This window comes from Eptatretus burgeri, chromosome 14, assembly GCF_056783735.1.
Source record: "Eptatretus burgeri isolate ZD-2024b chromosome 14, Ebu_testis_v1, whole genome shotgun sequence".
NCBI lineage: Eukaryota > Metazoa > Chordata > Myxini > Myxiniformes > Myxinidae > Eptatretus > Eptatretus burgeri.
The window spans coordinates 45,901,164-45,914,677 of NC_140974.1; the positions used below are offsets into that span (position 1 = coordinate 45,901,164).

General features: G+C 43.7%; 1 protein-coding gene across 17 annotated transcripts in view; it reads left to right on the forward strand.

The window, feature by feature from the left end:
• POMT1 (protein O-mannosyltransferase 1) overlaps positions 1-13,514 on the forward strand; it is a 127,824-nt gene that overhangs the window by 31,659 nt on the left and 82,651 nt on the right. For all 17 annotated transcript variants that reach the window (XR_015051190.1, XM_085854639.1, XM_085854653.1 and 14 more), the window contains 3 exons: positions 8,427-8,557; positions 13,087-13,182; positions 13,309-13,401. Coding sequence is in view for 16 of the 17 variants with exons in the window: in XM_085854639.1 (XP_085710765.1) it covers positions 8,427-8,557; positions 13,087-13,182; positions 13,309-13,401 (320 nt within the window). In the remaining variant the exon portion in view is untranslated. The remainder of the gene's footprint in view (positions 1-8,426; positions 8,558-13,086; positions 13,183-13,308; positions 13,402-13,514) is intronic.

The following is a 13,514-nucleotide window of genomic DNA, read 5'->3' on the forward strand; positions in this document are numbered from 1 at the left end:
TTTTTACTCAGTGGCATAATGGCTAAAGTGTCTGCTCTGAGTCTGGGAGGTCTGTGGCTCGATTCTGATTGAGTGTGCGAGCGTGCGTGCGCACTCCAGCAAACAGTGGGTTCAGATCCAGCCCCTTTCTTTGCAAATTTGTTTCTGTACATGTAGAAGTCTGATTGGGTTCAAAAAATGAGCAGGAAAAAGTCTAACCGTGCGAAGGTGTAGAAACACATTTAGATTTGTGGATAATTTATTGGCAATGGATGATGGGTTTGTATTTGATCAGCTTCATCATGATATATATCCAAAAGGAAAACCAAACTCGCACTTGTTTCTTTTTTAGAATTACAAATCTATATCAACCATCATCAATTTCACAACAAACTAGATGGTATTCATAGCATACTTACCCTGTGCAGTTTTGAGGACTTGGAGCAAGTCAACTCTTCTGCTTTGTAAGGTTTTTTTTTTTCTTTCTTTGATCCAATATGGCTGTCAGACTTATGACCGATAATGTCACTTTTATTAAACTATATTTCCCATGGATAGTTGATGAATTAGTTAAAGTTTTGCATTGATCTGTTAAGCGGTTTAAGAGAAGAAGGTTTTTAAAGTTTTTTTGCGTAGATCCAATAAGGCTGCCAGACCGGTGACATACAGTATGATTAAATTTTTATCCCCTGCCGCGTGCGGAAGGGGGATATTGTTATCACCCGGGCCAGCTGTCCATCCGTCCGTCCGGCTGGCTGGGCGTCAACATTTATAGCTGTGAGTGCGATAACTCATAAACTGTTCGCCATATCGATTTGAAATTTGGGTCACACATGTACCACCTGAAAAGGAAGAACCCTATTGATTTTGGGCGTGGCCGGATCCAAGATGGCCGACTGGGGCGGTCGTCCAGCTGGCTGGCTGTGCGTCAACATTTATGGCGTCAACATTTATAGCTGAGTGCGATAACTCATAAACTGTTTGCCATATCAATTTGAAATTTGGGTGACACATGTACCACCTGAAAAGGAAGAACCCTATTGATTTTTGGCATGGCCAGATCCAAGATGGCCGACTGGGCTTGAAAATAAAAAATTTTCACCATATCGATTTGAAATTTGGGTGACACATGTACCACCTGAAAAGGAAGAACCCTATTGATTTTGGGCATGGCCGGATCCAAGATGGCCGACTGGGGTGGTCGTCCAGCTGGCTGGCTGGGCGTCAACATTTATAGCTGTGAATGCGATAACTCATAAACTGTTTGCCATATCGATTTGAAATTTGGGTCACAAATGTACCACCTGAAAAGGAAGAATGCTATTGATTTTGGGCATGGCCGGATCCAAGATGGCCGACTGGGGCGGTCGTTCGGCTGGCTGGCTGGGCGTCAACATTTATGGCGTCAACATTTATAGCTGCGAGTGCGATAACTCATAAACTGTTCGCCATATCGATTTGAAATTTGGGTCACACATGTACCACCTGAAAAGGAAGACCCCATTGATTTTGGGCATGGCCAGATCCAAGATGGCTGACTGGGGCGGCCATCTTGAAAAAGATTTTTTTTCACCATATCGATTTGAAATTTGGGTCACATGTACCACCTGAAAAGGAAGAACCCTATTGATTTTGGGCGTGGCCGGATCCAAGAAGGCTGACTGGGGCGGTCGTCCGACTGGCTGGCTGGGCGTCAACATTTATGGCGTCAACATTTATAGCTGTGAGTCCGATAACTCATAAACTGTTCACCATATCGATATGAAATTTGGGTCACGTGTACCACCTGAAAAGGAAGAACCCTATTGATTTTGGGCGTGGCCGGCTCCAATATGGCCGACTCGGACGGCCATCTTGAAAAAGATGTTTTTTGTAATAAATGGAAAACTGGTTATTTGATTTCAATTATTTTTCAATGGCGGGGGATTCCCCATCTCTGATGGTATTTTTTTTATCAAACTTTATTTCGGCTGTAACAGGAAACTTCTCGTTCGTCCACCCGTTCATCCCAACACCCCTCAGCACAACCTCCTCTCCCACCCCCTTCACCCTGGCCGTATGTCTCTTGCTGCTAGAAATGTTTCCCCTCACACACTGTCCCTGGCTCCCTCTGGTTATTATTTTTCCTACTTTCACAGGCCCCTACATTTTTGGCATGAAGGAAAAGGAAAGAAGACAAATTTACCTGTGCAAAGAGTGCTTTAACCCCTCCCTCATCCCTCCCCATTCCCACGTCCTGCTCCCCTACCCCCCCCCACCCTCCTGTTTGTCCTGATGTACCTTCCTGCTAGAAATGTCTCAAACACTGTGGCAGGCTTTGACAGGCCCCTCTGTTTTGGGGAGGGAGAGGGAGAGAAGGGATGGAGGGCAAATTTACCGACCAGTGGGAAGAGTGCTTTAACTTCAGCATTGCCCAGGTAAAAAAAAAATTCATTTGTTATCAAATCAAGCGTTCTTGTCATCGGTGCCTTCATTATGATGTCACAATTCGACATCATCATTAACATATCTTATTCCCCATGGGGAGTACATTACAATGAGCCATGTTTCAATTTTTTCAATGGAGTGGTTTCACAGATATAGAGGGGTGAAGTTTTTTCAGGTTTTCCAAGATGGCGCCTGCACCACGTGACATATGATGTCATATTTATCATTGAAAAATTATTCAGGAGGAGGTGCTTCAATGGTGAAAATTGTGTCCATTGGACCAACAATTGCAGATAAATATTTTTCATACTGACCAGATCAAGCGTTGCACTTGTCGAATTATGACGTTATAATGAAGGCATTGATGACATCATCATTAGCAAATCTTATTCCACATGGGCAACACTTCACAATGAGCCAAGTGTAAAAAAAAAAAAATTCCATGGAGCAGTTTCGGAGATGTCGTGGTGCAGCTTTATTTATTTTTATTATTTTTTATTTTTGTTTTTTTCAACATGGTGCCTCGACCACGTGATCTATAATATATTAATTATGACCAAAATTTTACAGGAGGAGGTGCACCTATTTGGAAAATTTCATGTCAATCAGACTAACGGTTGCTGAGAAAATGATTTTTCAAAAAGCAGACACGTACGCGACCAATCACTAAACCCTGTCTTTCGCTTCGCAAGCTCAGGATAATTATTTGATAAACGAGATGCTTTTCCATTCTTCATGATATGAATGCCTTTCTTAGATAGCAACATTCATAACGAGAGGGGCACTCGCAAGAGCGCATACCTCCGCCACGTAATGCTTGATCCACGCGAACATATCGGGCCCAATACATTTTGAAATATCATGCTATATATCGTTTTGGCCCAAACTATCAAAGGTGAAGAATTATTTAGAAATTAAACAATCCTCGGATTTGGATCTTCACCAAAATCGAATCAATTTGTCTTTGTCACACACCCAACGTGTCCACCAAGTTTCGTCCAAATCCATCCACAACTTTTTGAGCTATCGTGTTATATTGTTGCAGGGCCGGGTATCTGTGGCGAGCACGACCGCTAGAGGGAGCAGTAGAGTCGGCTTCACCAAACACACCGGAATTGAGGTCGTGACTCTCGGATAAGTCTGAAAAGCACGTGTCCCTTACTGGACCATGAATCGCCAATAATTCGACCGCGTGGGGTAGGGTCAATTGCCCAACATCAATATACCTCATTAGCCACGCGGGCAAAGCTACCGGGGAATTCACACCCTCGACGGACCTCGAGCGGAACGAGCCGTTACCGTGCCCAAACCGTGTGTAACCCGAGTGGAGGTTACCAAGGCCCGTCAGTTCAAATGAACAATTTTACAGCGCAAACGGCCTCGCTATTTCTCAATACACACTGTGCTAAGCCAATGAAAGAAACACAGAAACGAGCTGGAACATTTAACAAAAGGGATATTTATTTATATTGGGGCAGGGGAGCACGCAGGAAGGCAGAGTTAACCGAATAAAAGGAATGCAATTTACACACACGACACTTAAATGTTTCTACTTAAAAGCAAGCCCACACGCAGACACACACCCCCCAAAAAGAAATGGTGGCCGCGGCCTTTATTGATACCCCCAGCTCGGAGGGAAGGTGAGCTGGAGGTAAGAATCTGGCTTGGACCTTGCCGCTTCGTGCGGTTCTCGACGATCTGGCCAGGCGGGACTCGAACCCACAATACGATGCTGCTGCAAGCACCAGGTACGGAGGGTTGCATCGGGCGCTGGCATGCTCCACTGGCAAAGCAAGTCAGCTGGGCAGGCAGGCAAGCGATTCTCCTCCGGCTCGCAGGCAGGCGATTCACGGCGGGAAGACTCTCTCACCGGGTCGCGCCCACACAATTATCCCTTTTTCTTCACAGGTGGGAGGGATCTGTCTCATGTCATTCCCCTCCTCATTGGACAGGCGTGTCGGGTGATCTCCCAGCCGTCCGAGATTGGTCGGGGGGGGGGGGTGCTCATGTCTCCACCCCTCGACCAGGAAGTCGAGCAGCAATATGTTGCATTGGCTCCCTATTGGCCGAGAGGCGGCAGACGTGCTCGCACCCCTCCAATTGGCTGAGAGGGGCGCCATGCCCGTATTTGGAGCGGAATCCAAGACGCCAACGTCCAAAGAAACCCCGCCTGGCACATTGGACTCCGACCACGGCTGTACTTGACATGCATGCGTGTGGGAAAGGCCGATGGTGAAGAAGCGAAGATGGGCATTGTTGTTGAAGTTTAAAATGTAAAAATCCTAACAATAAAATAACTCACAGCGCACGTACAATTAATCACCCGTTAAACATAGGACGGGTCCCTAACTAGAAACACATACTTACCAATATAGCTGATCTATAGGACCTGGCTGTTGTGTGCAGTAAGCTTCCAAATTCGCAACAACATATCAGTTTAGCCCTATCTCAATGATGGAGCATCTATCTATAATTCCAGCAGTGTGTGTGTGTGTGTGTGTGTGTGTGTGTGTGTGTGTGTGTGTGTGTGTGTGTGTGTGTGTGTGTGTGTGTGTGTGTGTGTGTGTGTGTGTGTGTGTGTGTGTGTGTGTGTGTGTGTGTGTCTCTGCGACCGCCGTTTCTCGATGACCGCCGGTCCGATCTGATTGAAACTTGCCAGGAATATTGCCAGGGCCCCGCAGATGTGCCTTTTCGAGGTTTGATATCAATCGGACAAGCGGTTCCCAAGTTCCGGCCATTTTACTGCTTTTTCAGTGTTGAAAAGGTGTATATATGGCAGCTGAAGGTGTCGTTCCACCTTGTCACCTTATCATGCCAATTTTTTTCCCAAATTATTAATAACCGGATGATCACCGGTCCGATCGGATTGAAACTTGCCAGGAATATTGCCGGGGACCCGTTGATGTGCCTTTTCAAGGTTTGATATCAATCGGACAAGCGGTTCCCAAGTTACGGTCATTTATCTGTCGACCAATGACAAGACACGGTGCTATGACATCACGAATGACGTCACAATTAATGCTTATTTATTTTTTATTTTTTATTTTATTTGCACGATTGACGGTCCGATCTGATTGAAACTTGCCAGGAATATTGCTGGGGACACGCTGATGTGCCTTTTCAAGGTTTGATATTAATCGGACAAGCGGTTCCCAAGTTACGGCCATTTATCTGTCGACCAATGACAAGACACGGTGCTATGACGTCACGAATGACGTCACAATGAATGTTTATTTATTTATTATTTTTATTTATTATTTTTATTTATTTTGCATGATTGACGGTCCGATCTGATTGAAACATGCCAGGAATATTGCTGGGGACCCGTGGATGTGCCGTTTCAAGGTTTGATATTAATCGGACGAGCAGTTCCCAAGTTACGGCCATTTATCTGTCGACCAATATCTGCGAAAGAGGGGGACGGGAGAGGGGGGATGAGAATGGGGGCGAGAGAGGAGAGGGGAGAGAGGAAGGGCGAGACTAGGGGGGATAGAGGAGGGGCAAGAGAGAGGGGGCAAGAGAGAGGGGGAGAGGGAGGGGAAGAGAGGAGGTGGGAGAGAGGAGGGGCGAGACTAGGGGAGAGAGGAGGGGCGAGACTAGGGGGAGAGAGGGGGAATAGAGGAGGGGTGAGACTAGGGGAGAGAGGGGGGGCGAGAGAGGTGGCGAGAGAGGGGAGGGAGAGTGGGGGGAAAGAGGGGGGTGAGAGAGAGGGGACGTCACAATTCAAGAGAGGGGGAGAGAGGAGGGGCGAGAGAGGAGGGGGGGCGAGAGAGAGAGAGGGCGTCACAATTCTTCTTCATTTGATATGATGTCACAATTGACGCTGGGGACCTGAGTATGTTTCCCAGATGTTTCCCAAGTTATGGCCATTTATGATACGGTTGGTCCGATCTAATTGAAATAATGCCCCAATCCAGTCATCGTTTTCGCACCTACGGGCCCGCCCCTACGGGCCCGCCACTACGGGCCCGTAATAGTAACTAAAAAATTCCAGTAGCTAGATCCGCATCTTCACTAAAATCTAATCGGTTCATCCTTGTCACACACCCAACCTGTCCTCAAAATTTCATCTGGATCCATCAAACTTTTTGGGATATCCTGCACACAGACAGAAAAACAAACAGACAGACAGAAAGGGATGAAAATATAACCTCTTTCACCTTCGGTGGTGGCGGAGGGAAAAAGCTCTTCTGTGGTGAAACAACAACAGCACTCGGTAGAACGCGTATCCCTGCCAGGCTGAACAGTTTGCTTCGTGTCCCACTGATTGGCCGGTTCTGGATGAGGACCTCCAAAGTTGAATCGGCTTGTTCTTGTCACCTATCCAACTCATCCACAAAGTTTCATCTGAGTCTGTCCACAACTTGTTTGAGATATGCCACACTGTTTATCGTTTTTGGTCCTATCTCTCGATGGTGAAGAATCACTTCAAGAAATTAAAGAATTCTCATATCCGGATCCAGATTTGGATCCTCACCAAAATTGAATCCATTCGTCCTCGTCCTACACCCAACTTGTCAAATTTCTTCCAAATCGTCCACAACTTTTTGAGATATCCTGTTCACAGACAGAAAACATAACCTCCACCAAACCTTGGTGGCAGAAGTAACTAGAGCGGCACTCGGTATAGCGCATTCCTCTGCCAGGCTGAACAGTTTACGTTTTACATCCCACTGATCGGCCAGATCTGGATCCAGAGCTGAACCAAAATTGAATCAGCTTGTTCTCGTCACCTAACCAACTCATCCAACCAACTCATCAAAATAACTTCCGGAAAAAGTTTTAAAATGACTTCCGGTAATGTAAAAAAACAAAATAACCACTTCCTGTCATGGAAAAAAATCACTTTCGGAAGTATAAAAAAAAATCACTTTGGGAAATAAATAAATAAATAATCACTTTTGTTTATGAATAAAAGAAGAAAAAATCTTCTGGAAAAAGTTTTAAAATCACTTCCGATAATGTAAAAAAACAAAATAACCACTCCCTCTCATGAAAAAAAAATCACTTTCAGGAATATAAAATATGAACTTTGAGAAATAAATAAATAATCACTTTGAGTTATGAATGAAAGAAAAAAAAAACTTCCAGAAAAAGTTTTCAAATCACTTCCAGTAATGTAAAAAAACAAAATAATCACTTCCTGTGATGAAAAAAAATCACTTTGGAAAGCAGTCTCCTAGTTTTGTCATGTCTACAACTTTTTTGAGATATCATGTTATATATCGGTTTTTGTCTTGAAAAATCATTTAAAAATTATTTTATCCAGATTCGGATCTTCACCAAAATTGAATCAATTCTTCCTTGTCACACCCAACCTGTCCACCAAGTTTCGTCTGAATCCATCCATAACTTTTTTGTGACATCCTGCTACATATAGTTTTGGCCCTATCTCTCAGTGGCGAAGAATCACTTAAAAAATTTGCGTATCCGGATCTTCACCAAAATCTAATCATTTCGTCCTTGTCACATATCCAACCTCTGCATGAAATTTCGTCTCAATCCGTCCACAACATTTTGAGATATCCTGTTCGTAGACAGACAGGGGTGAAAACATGTTTTGAGGTTTACAACTTAAAGGAAGTTGAATGTAGTATGTTGTGAAATTCACATCATTTACAGCAAGCCTTTAAATTATATTGTGTGTGTGTGTGTGTGGGTGTGTGTGTGTGTGTGTGTGTGTGTGTGTGTGTGTGTGTGTGTGTGTGTGTGTGTGTGTGTGTGTGTGTGTGTGTGTGTGTGTGTGTGTGTGTGTGTGTGTGTGTGTGTGTGGGTGTGTGTGTGATTTGTGTTGCAATTCCCCCACGTACCTTACTTAGTCCCTGTAGAAAAAAAAATAACTGTTACCTCCTTTCCACTACGAGTTAATGCCATTGTGAGGCCATTACTGCGATATATATATTTTTTGAACTTGATCGACAATCTACATGATGCATTTATATTAGTTGCTTCTAAGTTTTCCATGATAATGTAGTCTGTTCTTTGAATGTCTAAATGTTGACCGATTATTATGTGTACAGGGTGGGCTGGCACGTGTGACACAGGGACAGCCACCTGTTATAGCATATGGCTCTCAGGTGACGCTTCGCAGCACACACCATCAGCCGCTGCCATGTTGGCTGCACTCGCATCAGGAGCTGTATCCTATCATGTACGTCATCAAAAAGTTAGAATGCAAAGTTTTTTTTTCTTTGGTACCTTACTTGCATTAGACTAATTGAATGGTTTGTTAGAGAAGGACGTTGTGGAAGATTCTTGTTTTACAATAACACGTATCATTAAATGCAACACGTCTTGAGATCATCTTGCTCATTCTTCATCCCCCACCCCCTCAATGGAGAATGCTTCTAAATGAGTGTTTAAATTTATTTTTTCGTACTGTACATTAACAAATAGCAATAACAATGAGAGAGCTCATAGAAGACTATACCACATGCAGTGTTGAAGTATATACTTCAATGATAATAAAATGATGATTTTTAAGATCGTTTAAAAATTCTGGAATTTTACCATTACTGAATCAGTCTTATAAATCACCCTAATACACTGTAATGAGATGACATTGAGTCACAGCTTAGGTGATGGAGGCTTTATTGATGCCCTCTCATGCTATATATCGATTATATAGCATGGTTCTTGAAAGTATTATTGAGGCGATCTGTGTTCTCCAGTGTTCAAGTGTTTAATTGAATGTAAATAAAGGTTGAAAGGGGCTTAAAGGCATTTAAATAAATCGATTCAGGGGTTTGCCGCCATTTTATGCAGTGTCTATTATATCATCCCATCTAATTTGTTACATTAGTTCTTCATGACTGTTCTTTGTGTCCTTTATAATGTCTTTAAAAACAGTCAGTTTTTTTTTTGTTTGGAATGATGATTTGACTCAAACTTTTCTCATTGTAAGCAAGGTGAGCATTGATTCTATTAAAGCAAACATTGTACCCTGAGTGAGGTAAGCATTAAATTAATATTTTATCTTGGGCAGTCATCGATTATATGAAACTATGAAGGAAATCTGGGTTGACTTTTTATTTTATAACTCGCAGAGTAACCCCACCCCCTCCCAATGGGTGGGTCGAGTTTGCACATTACTTACTGAAAATAGATGGTATTCAAACAATACATACTCTGCAAAGTCTTGAGAAGGACTCAGTGCGAGCTTCACTATGTCTCCGAAAGGAAGGTCTGGACCCCCCCCTCCCCCATATACTTTCTCAACAATCCTCTTGAAGTCCTTTCATTCAACGTTTTGAGTCTCACTATGGCAGTTAACTCCCTGCCACTCTCACTATCTGCCATTATCTCTCCTGGGAAAGCTACATTTCCAAACTGGCCTCCAAAGCCAGTCGCCGACTGGACATCCTCCGTCGTAGAAGGTCCTTCCTTGGCACACCTGAGCTCCTGACCACATACAAAGCTTTCATGTGCAGCCTGGTGGAGTACTGCTCGCTCTCCCCTCTGGTCTGGTTCCCCCACCTCACACCTTTATCTGCTTCACGCTGTGTGAACCAAGGCTTTTGGGATAATTGGTATCTCCTGCTATGAAGCTGAGTCTTTTGGTCTGTTACTCTTACCTCAGGCAGGTCAGTGGTCTTTCTGTCTTCTCTACCGTCTCCTCTCTGGCCTCCCCCCCCATATTTACTCAGGGCACTCAAGGTCCGCCAGCAACCCCCTTCTGGTGAAACAACCAAAATCAAGAATCACTGCTCACCTTCAATCCTTCATTCCTCTTTTTCCCCACCTCTGGAACAAAATTCCCACACTCTCTTCAATCCCACTCTTCCCTCCAGGTCTTCAAAACAGCTGTTCAGCACCACCTCTTATCTCCCCCCATCCAAAACCACAATATTTTCTACCCCCGTTAATCCACCCCAAACCCAACTCCTTCAAATTCCCTACTTTCCTTCCTGAAAGTCCCTGGAGTGTCCATCTTGTTTACCCTGTGTACCCCACCCCATCCCTCTCCCTTCTTTTCCCTCCCAAGGATATTGGAGGTCTTCGGGGTCTTAAGGATGTTGGGGTTGTGGGGGAACCCAAACGCTCAGATCACCAACGCTAATGTATCTCTTGATACCCTACAAAATTTATATGATGTCTTTTTCGATTTGCGATTTATAAAGTGAGCAATTTTACGATTAAAAGTCAAGATCTTCTTCTTTACCTTGGCCTTGACACCAAACCCGGGAGTTAACCACCATATTTGTACTGTCTACGGGCTGCATCGTGGTATGATTTAACTCGAACGCCAAATAATTTTAGATTTTCTACAAATATGCTGAGTTGATGCACATTGGTAGTTGTTGTAATACAAACCGAGATCGTTTCATGCTGCACAAATGGCCGAAAGACCCTAAGTTTGCATGAAATTGGTTGGACGAGTTTTGTCCGAAATACCCAAGTGCAGATCGGGCCTACAAAATATTTACTTTTGTGCTCGGAACATATTACAGAGCACTGTCATGAAGGAACAGAGATGGGTAGATCTTGTGGTTATCTGCCATGATGGAGATAGGATTCCATACCCATGATTAAGTTGGAAAAACAGCCGTCGTTCGAAATTGTAAGACCATCTCTACCCAGCTCCAGCACATGTACACTGGCGATTTAATCGGTGAATCAAACACCTCACCTCGCCTCCACCACCACACGAGCACCACTGCCCTCTCTACTAAGGTGGGACTTCGACATGGCACGGACACTATGGTGGGACACGGCACGATCAGACACAATTGGCGTCCTGAGAAAGTATGAAATGGGAAGATCCCATATTATACACGACCAAGTGGTCATCCTGCGATGCTGGGACAAAGCATTCGTCGCCCATTTTGTCTGCTGTGTCCGTGCCAGTGTTGTGCCATGCCATGTGTCTGCTGAAGTAATACAATTGATTTACTAATTAATACAATATCCTTCATAAACCATCAATTGAATGGAAAATCAAAAACTACCAACTTGTGGTGAATATGCAACCAGCATTTTCATCTTCACCAACACCTCCATTGTTGCAATGTTCGTCTGACTCGCTCGCATAAGGCTCAACGATAAGGCTCCATAATTCCCCCAGAAGCATTTCCATCACTAAGTTTGTCTCCAATAGTTTCTTCAAAATCCCACTGATCAGTTTCAACATATTGTACTGAGAACCTTCAAAGTTGCTCATGACGGTGGAATCTATATCTGAATCCGAGCTCAAAATACACTTTCTCTAAATACAGTAAGCCGCCATTTGGGTCAAGGTGGGTTCCAGGTGTGATGTTACTTGCAAAAATAGAAAATCGCCACTCTTGGGCTTTTTTCAGCACTTTGTGATTGGCAAAAATTCTCAATTTTTTTTCCCCTTCAAATTAGGCCATGATTAATGATTTTCAAGGTATTCAGAAGAAAATTTTTTTGTACTTGGATCTTCTTTTAAAGGGTCTTGGGGGCTGGGAGGGGGGGTGGGATTTAAGAATCTCAGGGGTTTTAAGGATCTTTTCGGTGTTGAAAGAGTGTGGGGATCTTAGGGATCTTAACCCTTTGTACCCGAGCGGCCGCTTTAATGGCCACAATTCAAACCTCCATGTACCCAAGTGGCCAGATTTTTCTCCAAGGAGCTCAAGATTCAAAGGATTAAATATCTTCGGGGTCTGAAAGGTATTGGTCTTCTTTGGGGGTCTTCAGGGTCTTGGGGGGTCTTTGGGGATATTAGGTGTCTTAATGGTCTTAAAGGATCTTAGGAGTTTCAGGGGTCTTGAGAGTCTTAAGTGTCTGTGTTGTGCCCAAGTCTTATGGTGTTTTATGGTCTTAGTGGTATTGGGGTTATTAAGGACCTTGGGGATATTTGGGATCTTGAGGGTTTTTGGGGTCTTAAATAACTTGAGATCTCAGGGGTCTTTGGTGATATCAAGGGTGTTGGGGTCCTGACCCAGGCAAAAATAACATTCCTTTCCTGTAGTAATTATCCGCAGACTACTGTAATATATGAGGGTACTACTCTCATGTACTATATTTCTAACTGAAGCATTTTTTTTCCTGGTGGGGTTTTGGGGGTCTTAAAGATCTTAGGTGCTTAAAGATCTTTAGGGTATTGGGGGTCTTAAGGATATTAAGGATGTTAAGGGTCTTTGGGATCTTGGGGGGGGGGGTGGTCTTAAGGGTCTTGGAAATTTCGGAGGTCTTTAGTGCCCATGTTTTGTCTTGGGGGGCAGGGAGGTCTCATGGGGTTTTCGGGTCATGGGAGTATTGGGGGTTCTTGAGGGTATTTGCGGTATTGTGGGTTCTTAAGGGTCTTGGAGGTCTTAAACGGTCTTAAGGTTCTAAGCGGTCTTGGGATCTTCGGGGTGTCAAGGGGTCTAAAGGATGTAAATGTCTAACTGCATCTTGGGTCTCAGCAGTCGAAAGGTTTAAAAGCGACGTTCTAATGATATGTAATTAATAGACATAGTCAGGGTGCAAGTGACATTCAAACAGTATGTAATTACAAGGCACCAAGGCTTCTAGGCTTGACGGACTATGTTTTTCATTTTTACATATTGGTTTGACATACATTATTCCCACGCCCTTTGTATGATGCACTCCATAATTTGCTCTTACTTTCCAGATATCAGTTGAGCAGTTTGCCAAAGCACAGACTCCGCTCATTAGATGAGACTATATTTTTATCCTGTTGTTTAACTGCTGATTGCTTATGTGTTCCTGTAGGTACCAAGATGGACGAGGCAGCTCTCACCAGCAACAGGTGACCTGTTATCCTTTCAAGGATGTCAATAACTGGTGGATTGTGAAGGATCCAAGGAGGTAATGAAAGTTTGGTAAACCTCCAACTGTCCTAAACTCCCGCTACTTCCTTCTCCGAATTGGGTCATTGGGCAACATGGAATTCATGTTTCAGTATTGTTAATTTTGTATTTTGTTTTTCATCAGACAGTCCACTTATGTAGATATTCCTCCACATCCTGTTCGACATGGAGACATTATTCAACTCATCCACGGCATGTCAGGCAAAATGCTGAACAGGTACCAGTATTATGTTGTTCTGTGCTTTTTTGTTTTTATTTTTCAGTTCATGATTTGCTTTATTTATTTATTTGGAGTCTGTTTCAGATGTAATTTGCAGATATTCTTTCCTT